Source organism: Trematomus bernacchii, unplaced genomic scaffold, assembly GCF_902827165.1.
Source record: "Trematomus bernacchii unplaced genomic scaffold, fTreBer1.1, whole genome shotgun sequence".
Classification (NCBI taxonomy): domain Eukaryota; kingdom Metazoa; phylum Chordata; class Actinopteri; order Perciformes; family Nototheniidae; genus Trematomus; species Trematomus bernacchii.
The window spans coordinates 76,004-101,503 of record NW_022987690.1 but is presented as its reverse complement, the minus strand read 5'-3'; the positions used below and the strand labels follow the sequence as shown (position 1 = coordinate 101,503).

Here is a 25,500-nt window from a genome sequence, read left to right as displayed (position 1 = left end):
GTATTTTTCCACCTAATGTAGGAGCCAAAATGCTCAGTTAACCTGTGTTTATTGTTTTGTTATAATCATTATTTGTTGACACCACACACTTTGGTAATTGTCACATGGGTGTGGTTTATGGTATCTAGGGCACCTGTTGTATGTGGGGGTTTGTGGCATGACAATGAGGGAGAGCTAAGCTCTGATATATTCTGTACTATATGATATCCATAAACCTTTAACTTTGGTTTGGACTTCATTATTGATACACGTCACATCTATGAGCCAAGTTTAGCCTCTAATGCCGCAGTTCCACTACACGGTCGGCCTCGGCCACGCTCGGTACGGCTCGGTACGGCTTGGCCTTAACGGGGCCGACTCACTTCATGCTGCGCTTCCATTACAGTTTAGGAACTGGGGTAGTTACTATAGTAACGCAGTGTAGGCGGAGCCGTGACGTCATCTTCAGAGAACTCCAGAAACACAACACAGCCGTTAGCTGTTAGCACTCAGAGCTCACAGCTCCTTATATATGTTCAGAAACTCGACAAAAGTTAAACAAGTACACACCACAGACTGCCTGTGTCATGGTGAATACAGTCGCTGCTTTATTTATGTCTGTATAGGCCGTTGTTGTGAGTGTGGACGGTCGGAGCATATACTGCGTTAGCTTAGCCAATCTCCATCAAGAAAAACATTCATTTTAAAAGGTTTTTCGCCTGCCGTCTGTCTGCAGACTTGACAAAGCATTAATTCATGGTTTTTACTAACCGGTATCAATATGTTGTTACTTCGGCATCATTTTGAAACGTGTATTACAATTAAATCACGGTCAAATATGTCCATCTTGTTGTAGTTGTAGCCCCTTGCCAGCGCTCCTCTCTCTAGTTTAGCATACTCAGCCCGACTCAGCCCTGTTTGTTGGCCTCGATAGAACCACAATTTTCTCGGGCCAGAAAAGACGTGAAAAAGTGGCCCCGGGCCGGGCCGGAACTAGGCCTAGTGGAAGCGCAACCAAAAACGGGCTCGGCACGACACGGCACGCTTAAAGCGAGCTCTGCGCTGTAGTGGAACTGCGCCATAAGAGATTTATCTCATTGGTAATTTAGTTGAACACATTTTGATTGTTATCCACATTCGCGGTAATGATTTCCGTGTACGCCAATCAGAATGCACCAAACTTCAAGGTTCAAGGTTCAAGGTTTTTATTTTGTCATACGAACATAGCTACAGGGTAGTTATGACGATGAAAATCTTAGGTCACAGGGTCCTCCAACAGTGCAACACAATAAAAAATAGTAAATACAAAAATAGTTTAAAAAAGTGAAATAGTGAAATAGTGCAATAAGAGTCTATATGCAAGTTATTGGAATATGTTATATTAGATAAATAGATAAATAATTTCTAAGTAGCAGATGAATGTTATGGATATTGTTTCAACAGTTCAGGTGTTTAACAGATGTTGTTTCAACAGTTCAGTTGTTTAGCAGTCTTATTGCCTGTGGGATGAAACTCTCCCTGAGTCTGGTGGTTATAGTCCGGATGCTGCGGTAACGCCTGCCATACGGCAGCAGACAGAACAGTTTGTGGCTGGGGTGATGGGGGTCTTTTGTAATCCTGAGGGCTTTCTTCCTGAGCCGCTGGAAGTAAAGGTCCTCCATGGATGGCAGCTCCGTCCTGGTGATGTTCTGTGCAGTTTTCACCACCCTCTGTAAAGCCTTACGATTGAGGGCAGTGCAGCTGCCGTACCAGGCCGTGATGCAGCCAGTAAGGATACTATATGGTGCACCTGTAGAAGTTGCAGAGTATCCTGGGGTCCATGTTGAACCTCCTCAGCCTGCGGAGGAAGAAGAGCCGCTGTCGAGCTTTCTTGGTGATGGTGGTGGTGTGATGAGTCCCTGTCAGGTCCTCAGTGATGTGGACACCGAGGAACCTGAAGCTGCTGACTCTCTCCACCGTAGTCCCATTAATGGCGATGGGGCGCGTGACCCTCTCTCTGCTGCTTCCTGTAGTCCACAATCAGCTCCTTGGTTTTGCTGACGTTGAGATGGAGGTTGTTATCCTGGCACCAAGATGTCGACCTCCTCTCTGTACGCCGTCTCGTCGCCGTCGGTGATCTGGCCGATGACAGTCGTGTCGTCAGCAAACTTCACGATGGTGTTGGAGCTGTGTGTGGCCACGCAGTCGTGTGTGAATAGGGAGTAGAGGAGAGGGCTGAGCACGCAGCCTTGAGGGGCTCCGGTATTGAGGATCAGGGTGGAGGATGTGATGTTTCCCACCCGCACTGCCTGGGGTCTGCCCGTCAGGAAGTTCAGGATCCAGTCACAGAGGGCGCTGTTGAGCCAGAGGTCTCTGAGCTTGATGACCAGCTTGGAGGGCACAATAGCGTTGAAAGCGGAACTGTAATCAATGAACAGCATTCTCACATATGTGTTCCTCTGGTCCAGGTGTGAGAGGGCAGTGTGGATGGTGAGGGCTATGGCGTCGTCTGTGGACCTGTTTGCTCTGTAGGCAAACTGCAGGGGGTCCAGAGAGTCAGGGAGGGAGGAGGTGATGAATGATTTGACTAACCGCTCAAAGCACTTCATTATGATGGAGGTGAGTGCTACTGGGCGGTAGTCATTGAGGCAGGTGATTTTGTCTTTTTGGGGACAGGAACGATGGTGGAGTGTTTGAAGCATGTGGGGACTACAGACTGCAGCAGGGACCTGTTGAAGATGTCTGTGAACACCTCTGCCAGCTGAACTGCACACACCCTGAGAACACGGCCAGGGATGCCATCAGGTCCAGGAGCCTTGTGTGGGTTAACCCTTTATAAAGGATTTGCACACATCTGCCCTGTGTAAAACAAAAGGGCAGGGCTCCTGATCCTTCTGTGCCTCCACAGCCTGGCTGCTCTCAAATCGTGCAAAAAAAACTGTTCAGCTCATATGGGAGAGATGCGCACGCAGACACTCCCACAGCACCCCCCGCTTCTCCTTTGTAGTCTGTCATTGTTCTTAGTCCTGCCCACATGTTCCGGGTGTTACAGCCTCTGAAGTCAGCCTCCACTTTTTCTCTGTATTGTCTCTTTGCACTGCTGATAGCTCTCCGGAGTTCATATCTAGTTTTCCTGTACTCCTCCAAATCTCCAGCTCTCCAAAACGCACCTCGCCGTTTATCCAGGGCTTTTGATTCGGGAATGTTCATACAGAAACCTTTGGTACCACGTCATCAATGCATTTCCCAATGTAGCAGATGACCGTGTCCGTGTGTGTGTTTATGTTGTTGTCCTCAAACACACTCCACTCCGTAGATGCAAAGCAATCCTGCAGAGCTGATTCTGACTCCTCACTCCATCGTTGTATTGACTTAGTTACCGGTCTGTCCCGTTTAAGTTTCTGCCTGTAAGCAGGCAGCAGCAGCAATGAGATGTGGTCTGATTTGCCGAAGGGAGGGCGAGGGAGAGCCCTATATCCATGTCGAAAAGGGGAATATTGAAGGGGAACATTGAACGTGTGAAAATAGTATTTCTGCCCCCAAAATGTTCTAAATTGCTCATATTGTGTTTGCTCAGCAACTCACTCACATCTCAAACCCACTGCATGGCCGTTAACTGTGAGTCACGTCACATTTATTAAATAACCTACATTATGGGACATGCTTTTCCTCCCAAAACAAATGAAGGCCTACTTTCATTCCTATTTGGAGTCAATTAGGGAAAATTGAATTTGAAAATACAGCACCTCTAGTCTTTCCAAATGTTATTTAGCCAGATGGATACTATTCCGGCAGTGGCTCATTCAGTAGGGGCTTGGACTGGGAGCCGTAAATATGGTGTGGACTGCTACTTGGAGAGCTCCCAGTTCACCTCCTGGGCCCTTCTGTGGTGCCCTTGAGCAAGGCACCGCACAACCCCCCCCTACCGCCCCACTCCCCATTGCTATCTATCTATCTATTCTGATAACACAAAGTAATTTCAGACACTCCCAAAAAATGTATTCGCCATTACAGTCGCTATAGGGTCAATGTCTATATATGTAGACTTGTCATTACAAGTGGTCAGTGTGCATCACATAATGAAAGCGGAACTTGCAATAACCTCAGTACTACCTACTACCTCACTACCCGTTTCATAATCTCGCTCTATTCCCAGGGGCTTGTTTAAAGTTGGCAGGGCTTGACAGAAGTCATTCTTGGCCTGGATTCCTTCTTCAAAGGAGATCCTGAATCCTACTATGTGGTATATGACACACACAGTTAATGTCTAATTTTCTATCCTGTCTTATTCCTTGTGACCTCCCCTCACTGTCATTTCACCTCTCTGCAGCTAACTGCCTCTTTGCTGTTCCTCTCATAAGTAGGGTTTGAGACTGCAGCTCAACAGCACTCTCTGAGAGAAAACATGGTCTTATGTGTCGTGGAATATGATAGTTATTTTCAAATGAGCACAGCGAGGAGCTAAAAACTCAGGCCCCTAAAGTGAAAACTGTAAATGAACACTGATAAAGTATCTCTTGTAAAAATATAACAAAGGATAGTATTTTGTTTGGTTAAATTCATATGAACCCGATAAAAAATAAATGGCTGTTTTTGTAAAGGTGATTCATCTTTTGTAACAATATTTCTAATGCATTACTTATGTGTGGTAAATTATTTTTCTCAGTGATTGGAAGTGGGAACAGAGAACTTCGGGGTGTCAGCTAGCAGCAACAGCTTCAACTCAGGGGACGGTAAGTTCTTTGCTGTCTTTCTTTGGAGCTTTTACTCTTCTATTCAAGTGTGAACAACTTGTATACTTTGATGTTGGTATTTTTTCTGACAAGTCTTTTAAGTGTTTTTCAACAGCTGAACTGTAATCAATGAACAGCATTCTCACATATGCAGTGGCGTTTTTATATGTACAAAAGTGGTGGGGCACGAACAACTTAGATGTGTATATATAAGCTTCTGGTGCTTTTTTAAACACGTAAACAAATAGCTGTAGGCTATCCATGGTTCCGATAGAGAGAGAGGGGGGGGGGGGGTATAAGGAAAACACAAGACACTCATCACTGAGGTCACAATATCAATCGATCCAGCAGAGCAATAGCCTATAGGCAAAACACAGAAGATCAACAAAATATATGACATAAAATGAACTTACCAAAGCTGAAGTAGATGGTCAACTTCATTCATTTTCTTTCCGTTTTACTGATTTGAATCGCTATAAGCTGCTCTCTCTCGTCTCCTGTTCACATACACTTTTCGCGGCACACGTACTTACAGCCAATCAACTCTATGAATTATGAGATGACGTTTGGTGGGTATGGCAGCACAGTGCCCCTATGGTGATTATTTTTTTGCCTCACAAATTGAATAGAAAAATACTCAGCATGCGCAGTGTAGTTTTTACAGTACATGTTCATTTGAACAGCAAAGAGAGGGGCTTGCCCCACATCGCTCAACACGGCTCAATAGGCACACTGTCGAAACATGATCTTAAAATATATTTTAACATATATTTGTTTTGCATATTTTGGGAATTATCATTTGCATTACTTTCTGCTGACACTAGGTGAGTCGCCACTGCACATATTATGTGTTCCTCTGGTCCAGGTGTGAGAGGGCAGTGTGGATGGTGAGGCAGTGCCGATGGCGTCGTCTAACGTTTTAATATAGTTTGGGCTGCGTCCAGTAATGGTTGTGTTTATGCTGGAGCTTTTATCCAATCATATTTCAGTCAGAATGTGTTGCTGGGTCAAATAAATCTGCCCTTAAGCCTTCAGAATCAGCAGTTTTTCTTTGTAGCTTAGAATAAATGGCAATGAAACATTTGCAATGACCAATCGGATTTCGAGTCACCGGGGCCATCCAGCGGGCGTACGATGACGTCGGCATTTTCCTGTCCTCTGATTGGATTGTCAATGGATAAACAGTGTCTAAACTCTAGCGTGTGTAGCGACAGGTAGCGACCTGCTAGCAAACGGCATCTGTAGTGTCATTGGCAACCTGCACAAGGTAGCATATTTGTGTTTAGATTTGAAAGCGTTTTTTTTCAACCCACAATGGCTGACAGCGGAGGAGAAATCGATTTGGTGAAGCTAGCAAGCCTGTCTTAGCCAGGGAAAGGGTTTGTCTGCCAATTCAATTCACTAACTACAGCGGTACCTCTCAGCCTCCGAGGAGCACTGCACACTGCTTTGAACGCCTGATATTCACAACTGATCCACTTGCTGTTTGGAGCCATAGAGGGTTTGTAAACTTGAGTTGTCTAACCAAGGCAGCAGCGAGACACTAAAGCACTGCTGGACACTTACAAGCAACGTTGCTTTTGAAAACTTTTGGGGAAACCCAAGTGGATCTACTGCATAAGGAACCATGCAAAGGGAAACGGAGCTCCACAATGGTTTTTGCCAGAAATATGACTGGACAGACTGGACTCTTAGCATTAGCCTGTGTAACCAGTCTGATATGTGTGAAAACTGGACCAGTATTCCAGGTTCTTAAAGGATGGGTAATAAATGAAGTTGAACACCAGAGTGAATTGAGTGAATAGCCTACTGAGATTTCATGAAGAAAATATATATATATATTGGCACAGGAATAAGCAACAGTCTGCCAGCAGTTAATATTTTTAATTGTTTTTAAAGCGCTTTACACTCGAGTGCACCCCAAAAATAAAAAATCAGTTCTTTGTTCGGTTCCTTTAAAGTCCTCTCAAAATCCTACCACTGGTAGCGGAAAGATGAGTAGTTCAGGTTATCAATGGTAGCTCGCCATCCCGGAATCCAGAATCCAGAATCTTCTGATCTAAGGGTATCATAAAAACCCAGCCTGTGTAACACAACACAGCTTAAAATATTGCAAATGCATCTAAAACAACACATTTAAATGGTTGAACCATAATATGGAAACTCTTGCATTGTAAATAAAAGATTCATTGTAAATGCACTACTATTAAACATTAATGCTCAAAGCATTTTAGTAAACAAAATAACTGAAAACTCAGATAATCAGAGTAATTTAACACTTCTTGAGGAAAAAAAAGAGGATAGATTTTTTGTACAAATAATCACTTTTGGTGAGTATAGGCTATAATGAATGGCTTTTATTTAAATGTTTGGATATTTATTTTCCATTTGATCATTTTACGAAGTAAATATTGATGCTTCTGCTAGAGATTATGTATGTGGCTGCAACGAAAGGAGACTTGTTGATTTGTATTATTTGGGTTTCTTGCTTTATTAATTGATTTTCGCTACATCAGATACCTGTCTCTGATGAAACGCCCTGTTACTCTGCGTTTCTGTACAATATTAATGGTTTCTATAGCCGTGACGTCATAATGATGGTATTAAGAGGTGGATTAATTCAGGTAGGAAACTCCTGAAGGCCAAGTTGAATTGCCTGGCCCGTTACTGACAAACACATATTACTCTTGCTCTGTAGTGCTTTTTACAAAACTTAAAGATGAAAGAAAATTGTTGAAGACAAGATAATCACTGCTAATTGTTGAGTTTACATCTGAACCACTGCTACCCAGTTCTTTGTGCGAGGAAGTTAACTTACCCTGTTGTTTCCTCTCCAGCTCTCGCTGAGTCTTCCTATTGGTGAAGTACTCTCTGTGTTGTCGTGATCACTCCCCTGGCCCCCCGCATCCACTGTCATCATGGGAGGGGTAGTCCAAATGCACTTCACCACAGTGGACTACGTCATCTTTGCCCTACTTTTAGTAGCCTCAACTGGCATCGGACTCTTCCATGCCTTCTCCGGTGGACGCCAACGCACAACACAGGTAGACTTCAAACATACTTCCCTTACTTTGATTCTTAACCAAATAAGACGACAGGGTCAATTTTAAGCTTTTAGGGGCACACTATGTTTTTGTATTTGATAGTCTTGACACTAATTAGTGTGCATGCTGTGCCACAGCATCCCCTTATTATTATTTCAGCCAATACTTTGGCTCTCCATAACTTCAGCTTATTTTCAGCTACAGAAACCATTCAAATATTAAACTATTCAGCCTTTTCAGGAATCGATGGGAAACCTTCAACTTTAAAAGAATGTTATACTTTTGGAAATATTCAGCTTTTTAAACTCTTTTTTTAACATGGAAGTCAATGGGACGACTCTTCAAATTCTCTTTTCCTACACCTTACGCCAAATGCTTCTCCTTCCACATATTTTCAGCTTGAGACTTCATTCCAACTTTAAAATGATCACAAGACCTTCAGCTATTCAATTCTTATTCAGATTTTTGATATCTTTTACACTTTTTGAGATATTTAACTTAGTTTGGAGCTTGGTAAAGAGGCTTTCTTCAGATTTTAACATTAGTGTGGATGGAGCAGCTCGTTAAGTCTAGAGTGCTTTGATCTCAAAACAGAGTGGAGGAGAGCTTGAAATTCGCCCCAAAAAATGTTTTAAACCTGCCATAATTCCCAAACCCTACACTCCTCAGACATAATTTGTCATGAAAAACGTAGGAAAACCTCTCCTCGGTTGGAAAATAAAATAAAGAAAAAATATTAAACAAAATGCCTCTTGAGGGCATGAAGAGACAAAAAGTCCACCTAGCTCCCAATTGATTCCCATGTTAAAAACATCCGGATCTTTCTTCAGAACAGAGAGAAGTACACTTTAGACAAACTGCTCTCATCTTCACATTTACCACACAAAACCCAAAAAAAAAACATATATCAGTTCATTGGGGTTCCCTGATGCTCACGGTCTGTTAATTTTTTGATAGGAGCGATAGTTTTTGAACAGGTGGCAAAATTGTCAGATATGATCCTCAATGCATTCTTAATGACACTCAGTGCTGCAGCTGGTAACCATGGTGTTGCTGGGCAGATTGAAAGCTTTGATCTCTGGGCTCACACAGGTGTTATGATTATTTGTTATGATTAGGTGCTCAGCACAGAAACAAACACTGACAAACATACTGGACTTTAACAGACTGTCTCAGCCTATTATTTTCTGTCTGATGGAGACTTCATACTGACTTCAACAGGTTCCACATATTTTATACATTATTGGTGACGTATGGTTTTAGTCGAAAAGTTTGCAGTCAAAATATTCTGCTGCTTTCCCAAGCCTTTTTACTTTCTTTTCTCTTCCTAATACAAATTCATTCACTACTACTTACATCTGATATGTAACTCCTTCAGCCTATTTTCAGCTGCAGAAACCATTCAACTATTACATTATTCAGCTATTTCAGGACATCAAGGCTATACATGTTGTTTATACCTTTTTTTTTAAACCTTTTCTTTTAAATATTAAGCTTTTTCTGCATTTTTGTAGCTAGAAGCAGCTACCATTCAGCTAATAACATATTCAGCTTTTTCTGCATTTTCAGCTAAATTCAGCCACAAATGTTCACAGTTTACAGCATTCGCACGCATTTTCTGCAGGAAATGCATTTTCTAGTATTCTGTCTGTTTCTAGGAGTTCCTGATGGCTGATCGCTCCATGAGCTGCCTGCCTGTGTCTTTGTCCCTGCTGGCCACTTTCCAGTCGGCTGTGGCAATCCTTGGTGCTCCATCTGAGGTGTACACCTTTGGGACTCAGTACTGGTTCCTGGGCTGCTCCTACTTCTTAGGCCTGCTCATCCCGGCTCATGTTTTCATACCAGTTTTCTATAGACTTCGTCTGTCCAGCGCTTATGAGGTACACACAACATGCACATTTTTCGGAATGATTGTCTGCAGTTTTTTAGTTTTCAAGATATCAGAGCTTAAAATGTGTATCAGTCCTCTTATCTCTGCTTGTCATTGAAGTTCAACAGAAAAACGCATGTTCTTGTCTCAAGATTGAACATCTTTAAAAGGTTAGGGTGATCTCCTTCCGGTCTGGCTGTTTCTCTCATGAACCTCAAGTACACAAATGAGAATTGACCAGATAACAGTACTGCACTGATGTCCTGTGAACTAAAAGTTTAAATCTGAGATAAAATCTGGTTTGGAAAAATCTGGCTTTGAAAAATCTGGCTTTGATATTAAGGCTCTAAATTTGCAGCTCTGATCCTGACAAACATCCACAATCCGAACATATATAAAAAAATATTTTAATTAGCCGTTTGTTTATCTTTTTTTTCCCCTTTGACATTGTCTCCCCTCGACAGTATCTGGAGCTGCGCTTTAACAAGACGGTTCGCATATGTGGGACTGTGACCTTCATCTTTCAGATGGTATCCTGGTTTGGCTCATACTAACTTTGTAAATTCGTTTTCTGGGGTTTTATGCCAACGCCTTGCAGGAGGGAACTTATTGATGCTACTTCTTATAAAATGACCACCACCTTGGGCGTTATGTCAGCTAAATGGAAGTTTTTAGTAAAGACAATAATTATTTGACGCAGAAAACTGTGTAACATAATTGTATTCCAAGTTCCCATTTAATAAAGCAAGCAGACCACTAAATTAAGTCGTTGAGATAGTAAAACATTGATTAAGAAAGGCAAAAACAGCAATAAAAAAGTTTATCTAAATAATGCCACTTTGAGAATTGTACAGATATAACAGTGCCTATTATATTGCAGCCTAGCTGAAACCTTAGCCCAAATGGACCCTTGTCAAATGTGTTATGTGATTTGTATTCAGTAATTTCAGGAACTCATGGCATTCCATTAATAGTGTGAATTGTTATTATCAATGCCAATCAACACAATTATTAATTGCCCAAAATAAATACAGAAATGTGTAGAAACAATTTTTGATGGTGAATTGCTTAAAGGTTATTTTTCCTTGTTTACTAGCAAATGAAGCGTAGTTGTTGGCAATGAACATTCAGGCTCCCCCAACAATGCAACATGCCATATTCCAAAAATGGATTAAGATCGCTCTTTATCTTAAAGGTGGGGTAGGTAAGTTTGAGAAACCGGCTCGAGATACACTTTTTGTTATATTCCATGGAATGCTCTTAACATCCCGATAGCAATGAATATCTTAAGTGCTTTGACAACAAATCCATAAAAAAATGTCATCTGTGGAAGCCGTAATACTGTAAAAAGAACGACCAATCATTTTAGCCGGCCCGGCTAAAATAACTGGATGGCCTACCTGCCTGTCAGCCTTCCATCTGTGCACAAACTTATCTCGTGCCCTCATTGGTCATGTGCACGTTCGTGTGTGTTGGAGGAGGGGCTCTATAAGGAAGTGGCAGATTTTCTCCGGTTGTGTATTTTCAAATTCTAGCGATCTCGAGCTGGTTTCTCAAATGTACCTACCCCACCTTTAATCAATTTCCTCAGTGTCAGAACTTTTTAAATGTTGACAGGTATAATCTGATATGTGAATCATGACCTCATGAGTTCAGCGTTTTTTTGTGACTTTCCCTGTTCTGTAATGTTTATATTTTCTTCTTCTGCAGGTCATTTATATGGGGGTTGTGCTGTATGCCCCGGCATTGGCACTCAATGCAGGTAGGACTAGCATTTTCTTTAAATATTTGACCACAACATTATCAAATCATTTTTACATCAATAGGTGCCAACGGTTACTGATGGATGGTATTGAATGCAGTACAAGTTGTAGTTCAGTAACGTGTGTGCCGGTTTTGGTAATACTCTTGTCTGATCACTTGCAGTGACAGGCATTGACCTATGGGGGGCAGTGCTGGCCATGGGCTTGGTGTGCACTCTTTATACTGCTCTGGTGAGTACCTTAATCTTACCTCATCCCAGTGATAATTTCATCAGTGATTATTGAGACAAAATATTGGTCAAAAACAAAAAAAAGTTCAATTTATTTAAACAAGAACATATATATCTTGTGTACATCTAATAATCTAATCCAATCCAATAATGTAGAGGAGGAAGGAGGTTCTTGTCAATAACTTATGTTTGCTTTAATGACTTTATTATTTTTCTTTTATTGTCTCCGGTTATTTGAACATAGATATCATTCATTCCAATCAACGCACACTTTAGCAGATTATTCCTAATGATGATCATTTTGATATATTAAGTGGATCCACTGCTTCTTTGTCCCAGGGCGGTCTGAAGGCAGTAATCTGGACCGATGTGTTCCAGACAGTGGTCATGTTTGCAGGCCAGCTGGCGGTCATCGTTGTGGGGGCCAATCAGGCGGGGGGCATAGCAGAGGTGTGGAGGAAAGCGACCAATGGCAGTCGCATTGCTGGACTGGAGTGAGTAGTCTGGTCCTCCTTCCTTTTACATGTCACAGTGTATTAAAGGTCCCCTTATTATGCAAAATGCACTTTTTGATGTCTTTTATACATAAATATTTGTCCCCGGTGTGTAAGGAGACTCACAATGTGTCAGAAAATACAACTCTCTCTTTCCTCCTTACCCACATCTCTAAAAACGGGGACAACGGAGCTGTAGATTCGCTGCGGTCATGACGACGTTACTAAAATGTGGGCTGGCTTTACACCTACGGCCCTATCCGAAACATCGCTGTAACAGAAACAATGTGTGACGTTTTGGAAGTAATATGGTCTGTGTTTACATTAGCAAGCATCGCTAACACCCAGAGCTAACCTGTACTGGAGAGAGTATGTGTAAAAAAGCAGGATATAAAATGGAACTCACCTCAAGAGAAAAAGCATTTGAGCTCCAAATTGTTTCAGAAATAATCCTTGATGCTGTTTGAGACCTATAATATATGCCTACAAATAGTATAATAGGAGAGCTTTAAACCTAAAGCAAGCTTTATTTTACTAAAACTGATCAGAAAAAACGCAAAATTTTTTTTTTAAACAGGAGGACCAGGCATGGTAAAAAAATATTAAAAGGAAAACAAAACAAGAAAATAAAACGGAATAACTTGTTTAAAGACTAGGAAAAATTACTGATTTTTGGACAACGCGACGGCAACCATAGTCACAGAACTAATCACACTGACAAGCCACAGCTGGAGAGGACAGGCTAAAACACGAGGGCAGCAGGTTATAACACACAGGTGGATAGGATCAGGGAGGGCAGACAAACAGTCAAGTGGGAAAAAACTCAGGAAGTAAGGTAAAACACAAGAAAAAAATACATTTCAAAACAAAACAGGAAACGTGAAACACAAAAACCAAGATTAGGACAAAAATACTCAGAGGTTTTTTTTTATTAATAAGGAGATCCTACTCACAAAAACAGAACACTTTTAAGATGTACAATAATGGTTTATTTAATCATAATTCTCATCATGTGCATTGTTTAAAGGTCGCCTATTATGCAAAATCTACTTTGGCATGTCTTTATACATAAACATGTGTCCCATCTGTGTAAAGAGATTCTGAAAGTTTTAGGAAAAACCATTCACTCTCTTTTTGTCCTGATCCATTTATATAAAAGCCTGTCTGAAAATGAGCTGATTTTGGCCACTTTATGATGTCATAACGATTTTTTGGCTTGTGTAACCATTAGCCAATAACCAACCAAGGTAACACCTGTCCTTGGGGTAAACCCGCGGAGAGAAAGTGTTTGAGCTCCATACTGTTTCAGAAATAATCCTTGATGTGGTTTTGAACATGATATGGCGTTGAATCACGGCAGTGTTTAGGGTATCTGGGTAGAATTCTCCTGCATGAGCTCTCGTCTCGTCTCGTTTATTTATTATTATTTAATTTTTTTAAAGCTACGAATCAGCACTTCTCTAACAGGGCTGAAATAGAGGGGTATGAGCAGAGTTGGGCGTTACTTTTATAAATGCAGTAATCACACTACAGTTACTAACATTGCCCGACACGTGTTACTTCGTTACTTTTATAAATTCAGTCACACTACAGTTAGCCTACTAACATAAATAATTACTAGATTCTCCCTTTGACAGACAAGGGGGGTTTCCGGAGGTATGCCCATTATTTTGAGTTCATCTGAAGAAAGGACAGGAATGTGATAGTGAGGTGCAAACTGTGTCCAGGCCAGAAGCTTTTATCCACTGCTGCAAACACAACGTCAAACCTCCACAAGCGCCTGCAAAGACAACATGCTAACCATGAAGCTAATAGCTAAGGACCCCGAACCCAGAGTGAGGATGTTGAGTGTGTGCCGAGTGCCGTCTCCGAAGCAGCAAAAACTAGAATTTGGACCGGTAACCAAAGCAGAGATGGACAGGCTTGTAGCATCCTTTATAGTAGAGGAAATGTTGCATTTTGCACAATGGTGAAATCTTGAAATGCTCTCTCACCGACTGTTAGCTTGTGGTAGCCTATTTTATTAAAGAGCATAAAAAGAAAGACTTGTGTTATGTCTTCCTTATTGCAATAGTCATTGTTATATGTGTGCAAATGTAGGCCTAAGTTTTAAGTTTTGGCTATAGGCTGTTGCTGAAGTTGATACGGGATTGAACAGGGAGCCAGTGGAGTTGGATGAGGATGGGGGTGATGTGTTCTGAGGCCTTGGTGCCGGTGATGATCCGGGCTGCAGAGTTCTGTATGATTTGAAATGTATTGATGAGTTTGGTGGGAATGCCTGAGAGGATGGCGTTACAGTAGTCGATGTGGGACGTGACAAATGCATTGACCAGGACTTCAGTGTTTGATTGAGAAAGGGATGGGCGGAGTCTGGAGATGTTGCGTGTGTGGAAGAAGGCAGTCCGGGTGATGTTATTTATGTGAGGTGAAAATGAGAGGGAGCTGTCCAGGATGACACCAAGGCTCTTAACTTGGCCAGAGAAGGGGATGGAGTAGCCATCAATGATGAGGTTGGAGGCAGGGGAGGATGAGGTTTTGGAGAGGGTGGTTTTGGTGGCAACCAGCAGGGCTTCGGTTTTGCTGCCGTTGAGTTTTAGGGAGTTCCTGCTCATCCAGCTCCTGATGTCCTGGAGGCAGTTGGTGAGAGAGGTTGGGGGGAGGGCAGTGTTGGGTTTGCAGGAAATGTAGACCTGGGTATCATCGGCATAACAGTGGAAATGGACATTATGATGACGGAGGATAGTGCCAAGGGGGAGTAGGTAGATAATAAACAGGAGTGGACCCAATATTGACCCCTGAGGAACACCATGTGAGACAGCGGAGCAGCTTGACCGGTGGGTGCTGAGACGGACATATTGTTTTCTGTCTGTGAGGTAGGATGAAAACCGAGAGTGCAGTACCAGTGATCCCAATGTCTGCCAGACGTTTGATAAGCAGTGGGTGTGAGATGGTGTCAAAGCCAGCTGTGAGGTCAAGGAGGATTAGGATGGTGAGCAGTCCAGAGTCAGCTGCACGGAGGAGGTCGTTGGTGATTTTTACCAGCGCTGTTTCGGTGCTGTGCTTTGAGCGGAAACCCGATTGGAAGGGTTCATGAAGGTTGTTTTTGTCCAGGTGTTCTTGAAGTTGGCAGCAACCACTCTTTCAAGGGTTTTTGAGATGAAGGAGAGATTAGAGATGGGCCTGTAGTTATTCAGGTCATCTCGGTCAGCTCCAGGTTTTGTGAGTGTTGGTGTTATTGCAGCAGTTTTGAGGTTTGGCGGTACAGTTCCAGTTGCGAGGGACGGGTTAATGATTCTTGTGATCAAGGGGCAAGTAGAGGGCATACAGGCTTTAACGAGGGCAGTGGGGATATATATACTTTTTTTTAAAGTAATAAGTAATATGTAATATATCACTTTTTTTGAGTAACAACCCCATCTCTGGGTATGAGGCATGGCTAGAATGGGTGATCTGTTTGGTATTTTGAGCTTCAGAGACATGTTTTTTTATATATCTGAAACTAGGGATGCTCCGATCGATCGGCCACCGATCGATATCGGCCGATATTCGCTCTCTGCCGATCGATCGGTGCTCTCTATAAATGCAGATCGGGAGAGCCGATCACATGACGTAAAATACATGACACTTTTCTCTGTGCGCGGCAAAACAAGCTCGCCAAAATGGCTTCACCAGTCTGGCAGTATTTTAAGGTGTCCGAAAAAGACAGTAAAATAGCGGTATGCAACGTGTGTGAAGCAGAAATCCTGCAGCTACGCCCGCTGTGACGGACCGGTGAGCGGAGCAAAACACACACTAAGAGTTAGACCTAACACACTTAGCTATTTTATCTACCTCTGGAACAAGCTAAACTAGTTATAAATATATTTATTCTTCACTGTCGGGTCACTCATTACTGGATCAGTGAGCTGCATGAGACGGATAGGGACCGGCTGTCAGGAGAGGGAGGGAGGGAGAGAGGAAAAGAGGAAAAGAGAGCGCTTCCGCTCATTTCTCCCGTGTTATTATCAAAAAATAATGTAAACTTGAATAATGTACTTCATTTTAAAGGAGAGGTGTCATGCTTTTCCGGTTATTACCCGTCCCCTTGTGTGTTATGAAGGTTTTTATGCATGTAAACGGTGTGCAGAGTCAAAACCCTCAAAGTACACCCTGTAGCGAGTAAAACTCTAACACAGAAAATACCTCCCCAAAACGCCTCGTTGGAGATACGTCACTGTCCATTTGATTCTTCCGGGTACCGCATGATGTAATGCGGTACCCGGAACAAAATGGACCAATCCGGAAGAGCTATGGCCACACCCAGCGGCGCTGGCCGCACCCTCTGCCAGCCTAACATTTACTGTTGGAAGCTCTGGTTCAGTTCACAATCGATCCAGTCATGCCAATGCCAAGGACCTGTTTCCTGAAATGTGAGGAGAAATCTGAGCTGTTTGTCCTACCGACGGAAGAACCACGACGAAGTCAGTGGTTGAAATTTCTGTTTAACACTGTTCCTTCAGAGGTTCGAAGAACGTTACTGTGTGCGCGGCATTTCACAGACGTAAGCTTCCAAAACATTGCCCAGTTTGAGGCCGGATATGCACAGCATTTGAAACTGAAGGACGATGCTATTCCTAGTTTTTTGGACCGTTTGGAGCAGGGGAAGATTCGGGTACACAACCTGTAAGTTTGCATTGTTATTTGTGTATTTATCAAACAAGACTGTTTAAATGTGTAAACGTGTCGGACTGCTAAGCCATTGACACAGTGCTAACTGTGCTAACTAAGTTGCTAGCGTTTCCATATATCAACTGTAATATCAGCAGATGGCCTTACATACATGTATCTCATAGCAGGAGAATGTCTGCATTCACACACGAAATACTCATAGACAGTATACTCCGGGTGATTTACTGTACGGTCAGTCGCGAAACGTAATTACATTATAGCTGTCGTTCCTAGCGTGTATGCTACCGAGCTAAAAAACGGGGCTAGACATGAGTTTGCTCGGGAAAAAATTGTTGTTATGCCAGCTACAATGAATGTAGCAGACTACCCATATAAGATTGCAATTCTAAACATGTTCTTGCTAGCCTAATATGAATCACTAGCTTTTGTTCATAGTGGTTTTATTACACTAAACAAGCCATTGACACAGTGCTTACTGGGCTAACGACGTTGCTAGCGTTTAAATATATCAACTACAATGTCAGCAGATGGCCTTACATGTTTGTCATGGCAGGAGAATATCTGCATTCACACACGGAATACTCATACAGTATACTCCGGGTGATTTACCGTACGGTCAGTACATTACAGTTGGCTTTTCTCCGAGCTACGCTGATAGCATGTATAGCTAACGAGGCTAGCTATACATGCTAGCGGAAAACAATGTATTCATGCCAGTTACAATGAATGACCGAACGTAGCAGACTACCCGTATAAGATTGCAATTATAAACACGTTATTGCTAGCCTAATATGAACCACTAGCTTTTGTTCATAGTAGTTTTATTACACTACATTATAGTTGCCGTTCCTCCGAGCCACCGTTCATATCGTGTTTGCTACCAAGGTAAACAAGAAAGCTAGGTTAGCATATTAGCTGGCAAGCTTACTGTGTTGATTAGATAGATGGATTAGATAGATCCACACTCCTACCACAACTACTACTAACGAATCTAAAACAACTAAGTTTCTCTAATATTTTGTGATTTGCATTTGATTTCGTCCAGCCAGATCCTGGCCGACAATACATGACGGGGACGGGACTACCACAGTGATGCCTCATCCTAAAAAGCCCCGGCTGCGATAGGCAAGATGCCGACAACGGGGAGGAATGGATGATATACCGTGTATATATGTATATTTATGTTCATTTTGTACATTTCTAAAAATAAAGTTTGATGGAAATACTTAGTAGGCCTATCCTTTCTTCCGTGAATTATTTGCTCCTATAACATAGCAAACCATGATTTGATTTCTCATCAAACAGTAGTAGTTTATTACAGGTAAAAATAACTTACTCTTCTATAACAACAGTTGTAGGTACAGTTCGGTTAGTTAGCGTATAAAATATACGGCTGTACCGACGCCATTATAAGACTGATGTTCCGCTCAGATCGAGCCGAAAAAAGCACTGTTAGACATGGGCGGAGCCTCTCTGGTGGTTGACTAATCAGAACAGAGTGGCCGAGCTGACCAATCGGAGCACACTAGGCTCACAGGGAGGGGGGGTCAAGAGCTCCAACGAGCCATTTAGTAGAGAGAGTGAATACTGCTGAATACAGATACTTTACAGAGATGCTGTATGCGAAACCAATGTGAGTTTGGAAAATTGCACAGTATAAATCTATTTTAGTATACCTCAACAATGTAATTATGATCAGTGGAAATGGCCATGACACCTGTCCTTTAATGTAATAATTATGTTGGTTGTTGTTTGTGGAAGCGCCATTAACTGAGCCCCATTAACTGAGTTTTAAACATCCCTTTAAATGGAAGATCCCCATAGCCCCCACCCACTCGATCGGATCGGCATCGGCCGATACTGATTCCCGGTGATCGGCACCAAAATTGGCGATCGGAGCATCCCTATCTGAAACCTATAATATATGCCTAAAAATAGTATAATAGGAGAATTTTAAGGTATATCATGTTATATTGATTCTCTGCCTCCGTAGCCTGAACCCCGACCCTTTGGAGCGCCATACCTTCTGGACACTAGGTGTGGGAGGAGTCTTCCTGATGTTGGCTCTATACGGGGTCAACCAGGCCCAGGTCCAGAGGTACCTCAGTTCTCGTACAGAAAAAGAGGCCATTATGTGAGTACCATCAATGTCTCACAACAACGTGCTAGGTCAACCCTTTCTGTTTTCTAAGAAGATGATACAATGACTGTTGCGTATTTGATCTTGGAGTTAAGGGAAAAACATTAAATACAAAAAAGCAAAACCATTTCAAACTGTACAAACATGTTCAACAACATGCTGCTTTTGCACAGGCTATCTATTTGTAATTACTGCTAATTTGTGTAAGTATTTTACAGTTTTTATATTGTTACATTGTGTACCTTTTCTATGATTTTCTTTATTGTTAACAGTCTTCTTGTTTGCCATATCCTTCTAGGTCCTGCTACATAGTTTTCCCATGCCAGCAGATTGTCTTATGTTTAGGTTGTATGATGGGCCTGGTCATGTTTGCTCGGTATGGAGAGGACAGCCCCCTGGACAAGGGCTTTGTCAAATCTAATGACCAGGTTAACATTCATTTGTAAGGAATAATGTGTCTTTGTTATATTTGACTTTTGGAAGCATATCCTGATGTTGTGTTGCTTTGTGCAGATGGTCCTGTACTTTGTGATGGACGTGTTCAAGGATCTGCCCGGGCTTGCAGGACTGTTTGTAGCCTGTCTCTTCAGTGGAGCTCTCAGGTAAATGAACCAACAACAAAGCAACAACAACAACGCAACAACAACAAAGCAACAAACAGCATCACTTACTTTAAAGTGTACTTGTGTCAGCAGTTAGGTATAACAATGAAGGGGATTCTAAACTTGCACCACTCATCATTATGTCTTTGTCAGTTATAATTTATCATGTCATCCTTTTGAAATTGAATAGGGAATTTCACTGTTTCCCAAGAGTGTATTTTCTAACATCAGCTGGACATGAAATGAGTATTGCTCATTTTTAGAAAGTTTCTTAATACTACAGTATATACATCAATACATCAATATCCTAAAGACTTGTGCTGCAAAGAGAAGCCATATAATGTGTTACAAACTCCCAGTTGTTAATTGAATCCCATTATTGTCTCCTTCCAGTACTATATCATCAGCCTTTAACTCCCTAGCGACAGTAACCATGGAGGACCTGATTAAACCTCATTTTCCAAACATGACTGAAGCCAAAGCTACGCTGCTGTCCAAGGGACTCGGTAAGACAAGTGCTTTAATGAACTTATTGTACCTTTCCCAAACATTTTTGGCATGAACTACTAGATACTGTAGTATTAAATATCTTGATACTGTTGAATATAAAATATTTGTGTAGATTTAAATTGTTCTCATGTCCTACTGTTACTTATCAGTAACAGTCTATAGCCAAGCATACTGTGTTTTATAAAGAAGTCTAGATACTCAAATGCTGCTTAACGATGCTAAATTCAGTTTATACTTGAACCTACTTTTCAGTATATAACCTGCTGATGATGTAGCATGTGTAAACAAAAAATATTTCTTTCTAACGTGCTTGGCCCACAGCTTTGGTATATGGCCTGGTGTGTCTGGCCATGGCCTACGTCGCCTCTATTATGGGATCTGTTCTGCAGGTAACACAATCTTGACATGAAGAAAAATGACATTCTCTAAAATAGTTTAAAAGGAAATACTCGGTAAAAAGTGTTTTGTTTATTTAATGCAGCCGTTCAGTGCAGTTACCTATCACACAAATGATCGACACCTTTACCCATGTTCTGTGTCCTCAGGCAGCCTTCAGCATCTTTGGGATGATTGGTGGTCCTCTGCTTGGCGTCTTCTGCCTTGGATTGTTTTTTCCGTGGGCAAACTCTACTGTGAGTTCTTTCATTTGTGCTTTTATTATTTACAAGCTTGGTTCAAGATGAGGTTTGAACAAACCCATGTATTACCTCTACAGGGTGCACTGGTCGGGTTGGTAGCAGGCCTTGCCATGGCCTTCTGGATCGGCATTGGCAGCTTTTTGCTGCGCATGTCTGAGGCCAACGCAATGGGAGCCCTCAACACCACAAATCTGCCCCTGTTTGACAACATGACCACCGCTGTCATGACCACACTGGTCAGCGCCACCACAGCCAAGCTGAGGTAACGCATGCAGGCTGCAGTAGCTTGTAAATAGGAGGGTCAACAGTTTAAGTCCCCGCACAGACAAGTAGCTGCCGACTGCTTCTTGGATGGATAAAAGCAATGTCTAAATGTAACTGTTGGTTATGTGCATGTGTATATGTGTGACAATTAACGTTTATTTACTTTGCATTTAAAGTTACTGCATTTATTTCATTTAACACTATAGGTAAACTGCATAAGGTCAGTCATGTAATGATCATCGGTTAGTGCTAACATCGTTCTGTCTTTCATCTTCCCCTTTCCTTCAGGCCGACAGGTGTGGAGGCACTCTACTCGCTATCCTACATGTGGTATAGTGCCCACAACTCCACCGTGGTGGTGGTAGTGGGACTTTTGGTCAGCTTGCTAACAGGTACACACTACATTATTTGATTGGATGTTCAATTCCAAGACTGTATGGACTAGGGATGTAACGATACCAAAAACTCACGGTACGATAATATCGCGATAACAAGTCCACGGTATATTTATCACGATATTGGTATTTGTGTTACGTAACGTTCCAATTGGACAGTTTGTTTTGTCTAACAGTAAATCCCCTGGGTCTCCAGTGCTAAGGCAACAAAACTGAACAAGGCCCAGCGGAATAACTGGAAAGCAACCCCATAGTAGGAGGAGAGAGATCTTGCATGTAAGAAGGGCTATAAAACTAAAGAAAGAGCAGGCAAAGCAGCAAAGGAGGCATTGAAGATCCGACTAGTGGACTTCAAGAGCAACTATGCAGACTGAGAAGGGCTGGTCTCGTAGACTGAGGACGAAGAAGTAAGCCAGGCGTGTTTATTTTATTAAGGACCAATACAGGTTGACATAAAACCTTTTGGGTGAAGCAAAACAAGACAATGCTTTTAATTTAATGTTTTTGTTTGCGGTGAAGATGACTCTTGATTTTTGTAAAACTGTGACAATACAGAAATAGGAATACAAATGAGTGACACTGAACTTGTTTACAGCATTCCAACTATCTGTTCTTCTATGCACGAAATTCTTTATTATTCCGCCCGTTATTTTGCCGGTCTTCTTCTCCCGCATTGAACATCGCAGAAACTCCGTTCAAACATCAAAACGTTCAGCTCGGTCGGGAATCGATGGCTATTACTTTTCTCATTCATAACTTTCATAATTCCAGAGATACATCCCATAATTCATCACATTTTTAACCATTGAAATCAATGGAGAAAATCTTCAGACTTGAACAATCTTCATGCGACTTCAACTGCTAACTGTTCATTCATACTTTCACTCAGAAACCTCATTCCAACTTTAAAATGTTACACATCTTTCTGCCATTATTTGTGCAACACAACTTTTAAATCTGATTCTTACTTTTAGAGATATTAAACATTGTTCAGACCTTGGTACAGAGGCCTTCTTCAGATTTTAACATTACCTAGAGTGCGTGATGTCACAGCTAGAGTGTAGGAAATCTTGAAATTTGCCTTCATATTTTTTTTCATGACAAACTTAGGAAAACATCTCGTAGCTTGAAAAATGACAAATAATTAAGCAAAAATAATTAAACAAAATGCCTCTTGAGAGCATGAAGTGACAAAAACATTCAACATGTCTCCATTAAAGACCATTGTAATTTCAGGCTGATATTTCAACCGGTCGTGGACCGGTTGTCAATTTTAACTGATTTTAATATTTACTCACCAGCAGGTAGCAACATAGGCTAATTGTATGTAACAGCCTGAACAAATACTAGAATAATATGCATCCAAAACATATTAACAACGTTTTAAAAAAAGAAAAAAAAGAACCGGTGTTTTTTTGTTTTTCAGAAAAATGGAAAAGCAAAAAATACGACGTTATTCCCCACATAAACATAACAGTCTGCAATGAAACGGTCGTCTCCTGTGCGCTCCTCTTCCTACTTGGCGCACCGGTAACCTTCTCGTGCGAACGAGAGGCTGAGACCTTAGGCTGAGCCGCCGAATCCCTCGGAACACCATAAAAGCCATTTTCAACTGTTTTCTGGTGGAAGTTTAACTAGCTACTGGATGAAATAATATGACTGGTATAAGTGCGAAAATTAAACACTTTTTGAAAAAAACATTATGATAAATATATTTTTATATATTTATAATTCTGCAAATATTATGATAAACTCACAGCTATTTCGGGGCCCGGCAGTAACACCTGGGGGTTGGGAACCCCTGGTCTAGAGCACAGTCCTTCAACATTGACCCTCCAGCTGAGTGTACTATCATGGTGAAAACGACATTTGTTTTTGTAATGGTCCCTTAGTAAATCATTTTAATGACTGTGGATGACAGAAGATACCAGACATTTACTTAGGACTGCTTTGGATGCCTTCTGGAATGTCTGTTTTTTCACAGTCACAGAGGCTTTGTTGTTGTACCTCGTAGGTTTTTTGGTCTTAAAGGAGGCATTGCTGCTTGGTGTGGATATAATAAAGCTTGGATCGTTTTTAATCTTTGCCTGTTGCTGTATAAACTTGGAGAAGACAGAGAAAGGAGGGAAGTCTACTCTGTAATCCTCCTTGTACTTCCTTCCAAGGTTAGGCCACTTTTCTTGTAGGTTATAGGGAAGCTTTTCAATTATTTCTCTTACCCCATGAGCTGTATCCAAATACGAGAGCCCTGGCAGAGCACCGTCTTCCTTGGCACACTCCAGTTTGAGGAGAATGTTAATTCGCTCACTCAGTTTACCTTTATCTTTGTTGGTGAGCTTTGGAAAGTATTCTTGAGCAGTGCAATTTCAATTACCTCTGGCCAGGGATGTGCACAGACATTTGGAGGGGCTATTGCTCTAAACTGGAAAAAGGCACCCCCCCTTTCATCTCTAACCCTGAAGGCCAAGCCTTGTCTTGCAAGATATAATATGATCTCTATTAACCGGAAGATGATCTCTCTGTTTTTTTGCCTCTCTCTTTCTTTTGCTGCTTGCATCTGCGAATCTGCTACTGCAAAAGCCATGTTCAATGGATGTATCTTATATTCATTCCACTTGGTCATGCCAATCATGTGCGATTCACTGCAGCAGTGCTCCTTCCTTCTTACTTTTGCCTGCCTCCACTTGTTTACACCTCCAGACCAGGGTTTCCGCTAGGATTTTTTCTTGCCGGTCAAATGTCCGGAAAGAATTAATTTTACCGGACAAATTTGAAACTTACCGGTCATGTTTCAATAATTCAGAATTGTGTAGCATAGTTTCCGTTAGCAGGTAATTACCGGACTATGACCGGATATGCTGATGTTTAAAACTCAGTTCATGGGAGTCATTTTTATATTGCTTCAGTTTATAATCGTAACAGATCGAAAAGTTCAGATTTATTTTTCAATAAATGATGCGCTTCCACAAACAACAAACAACATAATTATTACATTCAAACAAACTACTTGTAGTAGATAAAGTACATTATTCAAAAGTGTACATTAACTTTGGATAATAACACGGGAGAAACGGATCCTCTCTTTTCCTCTCTCCCTCCCTCTCTCCTGACAGCCCGTCAGTTTCTCATGCAGCTCGCTAAACAGTGGGCGGGGCTTCAGGTGATCATGCAGAGCTGCGTGTCTCCGTCAGACTCAGCAGCTGATCTGATCTCTCTCGCGCGTCCGGTTATACTTCACTCGCGTTTATGTCCATATTGATCAGATCCAGCTCTCCTAATCGGCCTTTATAGAGAGCACCGATCAAACTATTAAGAGTGAATATTGGCCGATAATGACCGGCGGCCAATCGATCGGAGCATCCCTAATTATTACCGGACATTTTGACCGGCAGGTTTTGAATTTACCGGTTTTTAATAAATGTTACCAGCTAAAAACCGGTAATTACCGGCTAACGGAAACCCTGCTCCAGACTTCCTTGTAGACCTACTCTTGTACTTATCGTCATAAAAATGCGACAGCTGAAGCAGTACATAGCATCATTCTGTGGAGAATACTCCAACCAGGGGTTTTCATCATACCAGTGGCCCTGAAAAGACCGCCCATCTTGATTTTTTTCTGGAACTGGACCAGAGGACGACAGGGTCCAATTGAGTTTGAAAATTTGACGAAGACCTAATTGTACTTGATATTGTTCTTCTGAACATGGGCTGGATCGGTGGGGTTTGGTAGCTGTAGCAAAAAAACAAATTCTGAAGGTGCTTTCACTCTTGTTGACTCTGATGTTACTGCCTCATTCTCCATCTCTTCCCTCTCAATCTCCATATCCTCCCCTTCCATCTCTTTGTCCTCACTTCCTATCTCTTCATTCTCAATTCCTCTCTCTTTCTCCTCATTTTCAGATTCTGTCTCTATCCTTTCTTCATTCTCCGAGTCTGAACTGTTCTGGGCATCATTGTGTTTTGTCTCAGGCTCACCATCTATCAAATACAATTAAGAGAATGTTTTAGAGCTCTTTATTGTTGCTAAGTGTTCAAATAATGAAAGCATTATTACCGTTGTGATCTCCTTTTCACACTATAAAGGAGTTCAAAGATGGAGCTGTCTCCAAAATAAACACTTAACATATATTTGTATTCTTAAACAGAATTATTAGAATCAGAATTAAGTAACATATACACTTCATTCTTTAC

General features: G+C 41.7%; 1 protein-coding gene across 1 annotated transcript in view; it reads left to right on the top strand.

Moving 5' to 3' along the window:
* The window catches only part of slc5a6a (solute carrier family 5 member 6a), a 78,859-nt gene that overhangs the window by 36,266 nt on the left and 17,093 nt on the right, over positions 1–25,500 (top strand). The window contains exons 3-17 of the mRNA XM_034138303.1: positions 4,625–4,691; positions 7,529–7,735; positions 9,394–9,615; positions 10,070–10,135; positions 11,316–11,367; positions 11,532–11,599; positions 11,938–12,092; positions 18,754–18,894; positions 19,199–19,328; positions 19,414–19,502; positions 19,896–20,008; positions 20,334–20,401; positions 20,558–20,644; positions 20,728–20,912; positions 21,203–21,306. Coding sequence (XP_033994194.1) covers positions 7,610–7,735; positions 9,394–9,615; positions 10,070–10,135; positions 11,316–11,367; positions 11,532–11,599; positions 11,938–12,092; positions 18,754–18,894; positions 19,199–19,328; positions 19,414–19,502; positions 19,896–20,008; positions 20,334–20,401; positions 20,558–20,644; positions 20,728–20,912; positions 21,203–21,306 — 1,606 coding nt within the window. The 5' untranslated portion in view covers positions 4,625–4,691; positions 7,529–7,609. The remainder of the gene's footprint in view (positions 1–4,624; positions 4,692–7,528; positions 7,736–9,393; positions 9,616–10,069; positions 10,136–11,315; positions 11,368–11,531; positions 11,600–11,937; positions 12,093–18,753; positions 18,895–19,198; positions 19,329–19,413; positions 19,503–19,895; positions 20,009–20,333; positions 20,402–20,557; positions 20,645–20,727; positions 20,913–21,202; positions 21,307–25,500) is intronic.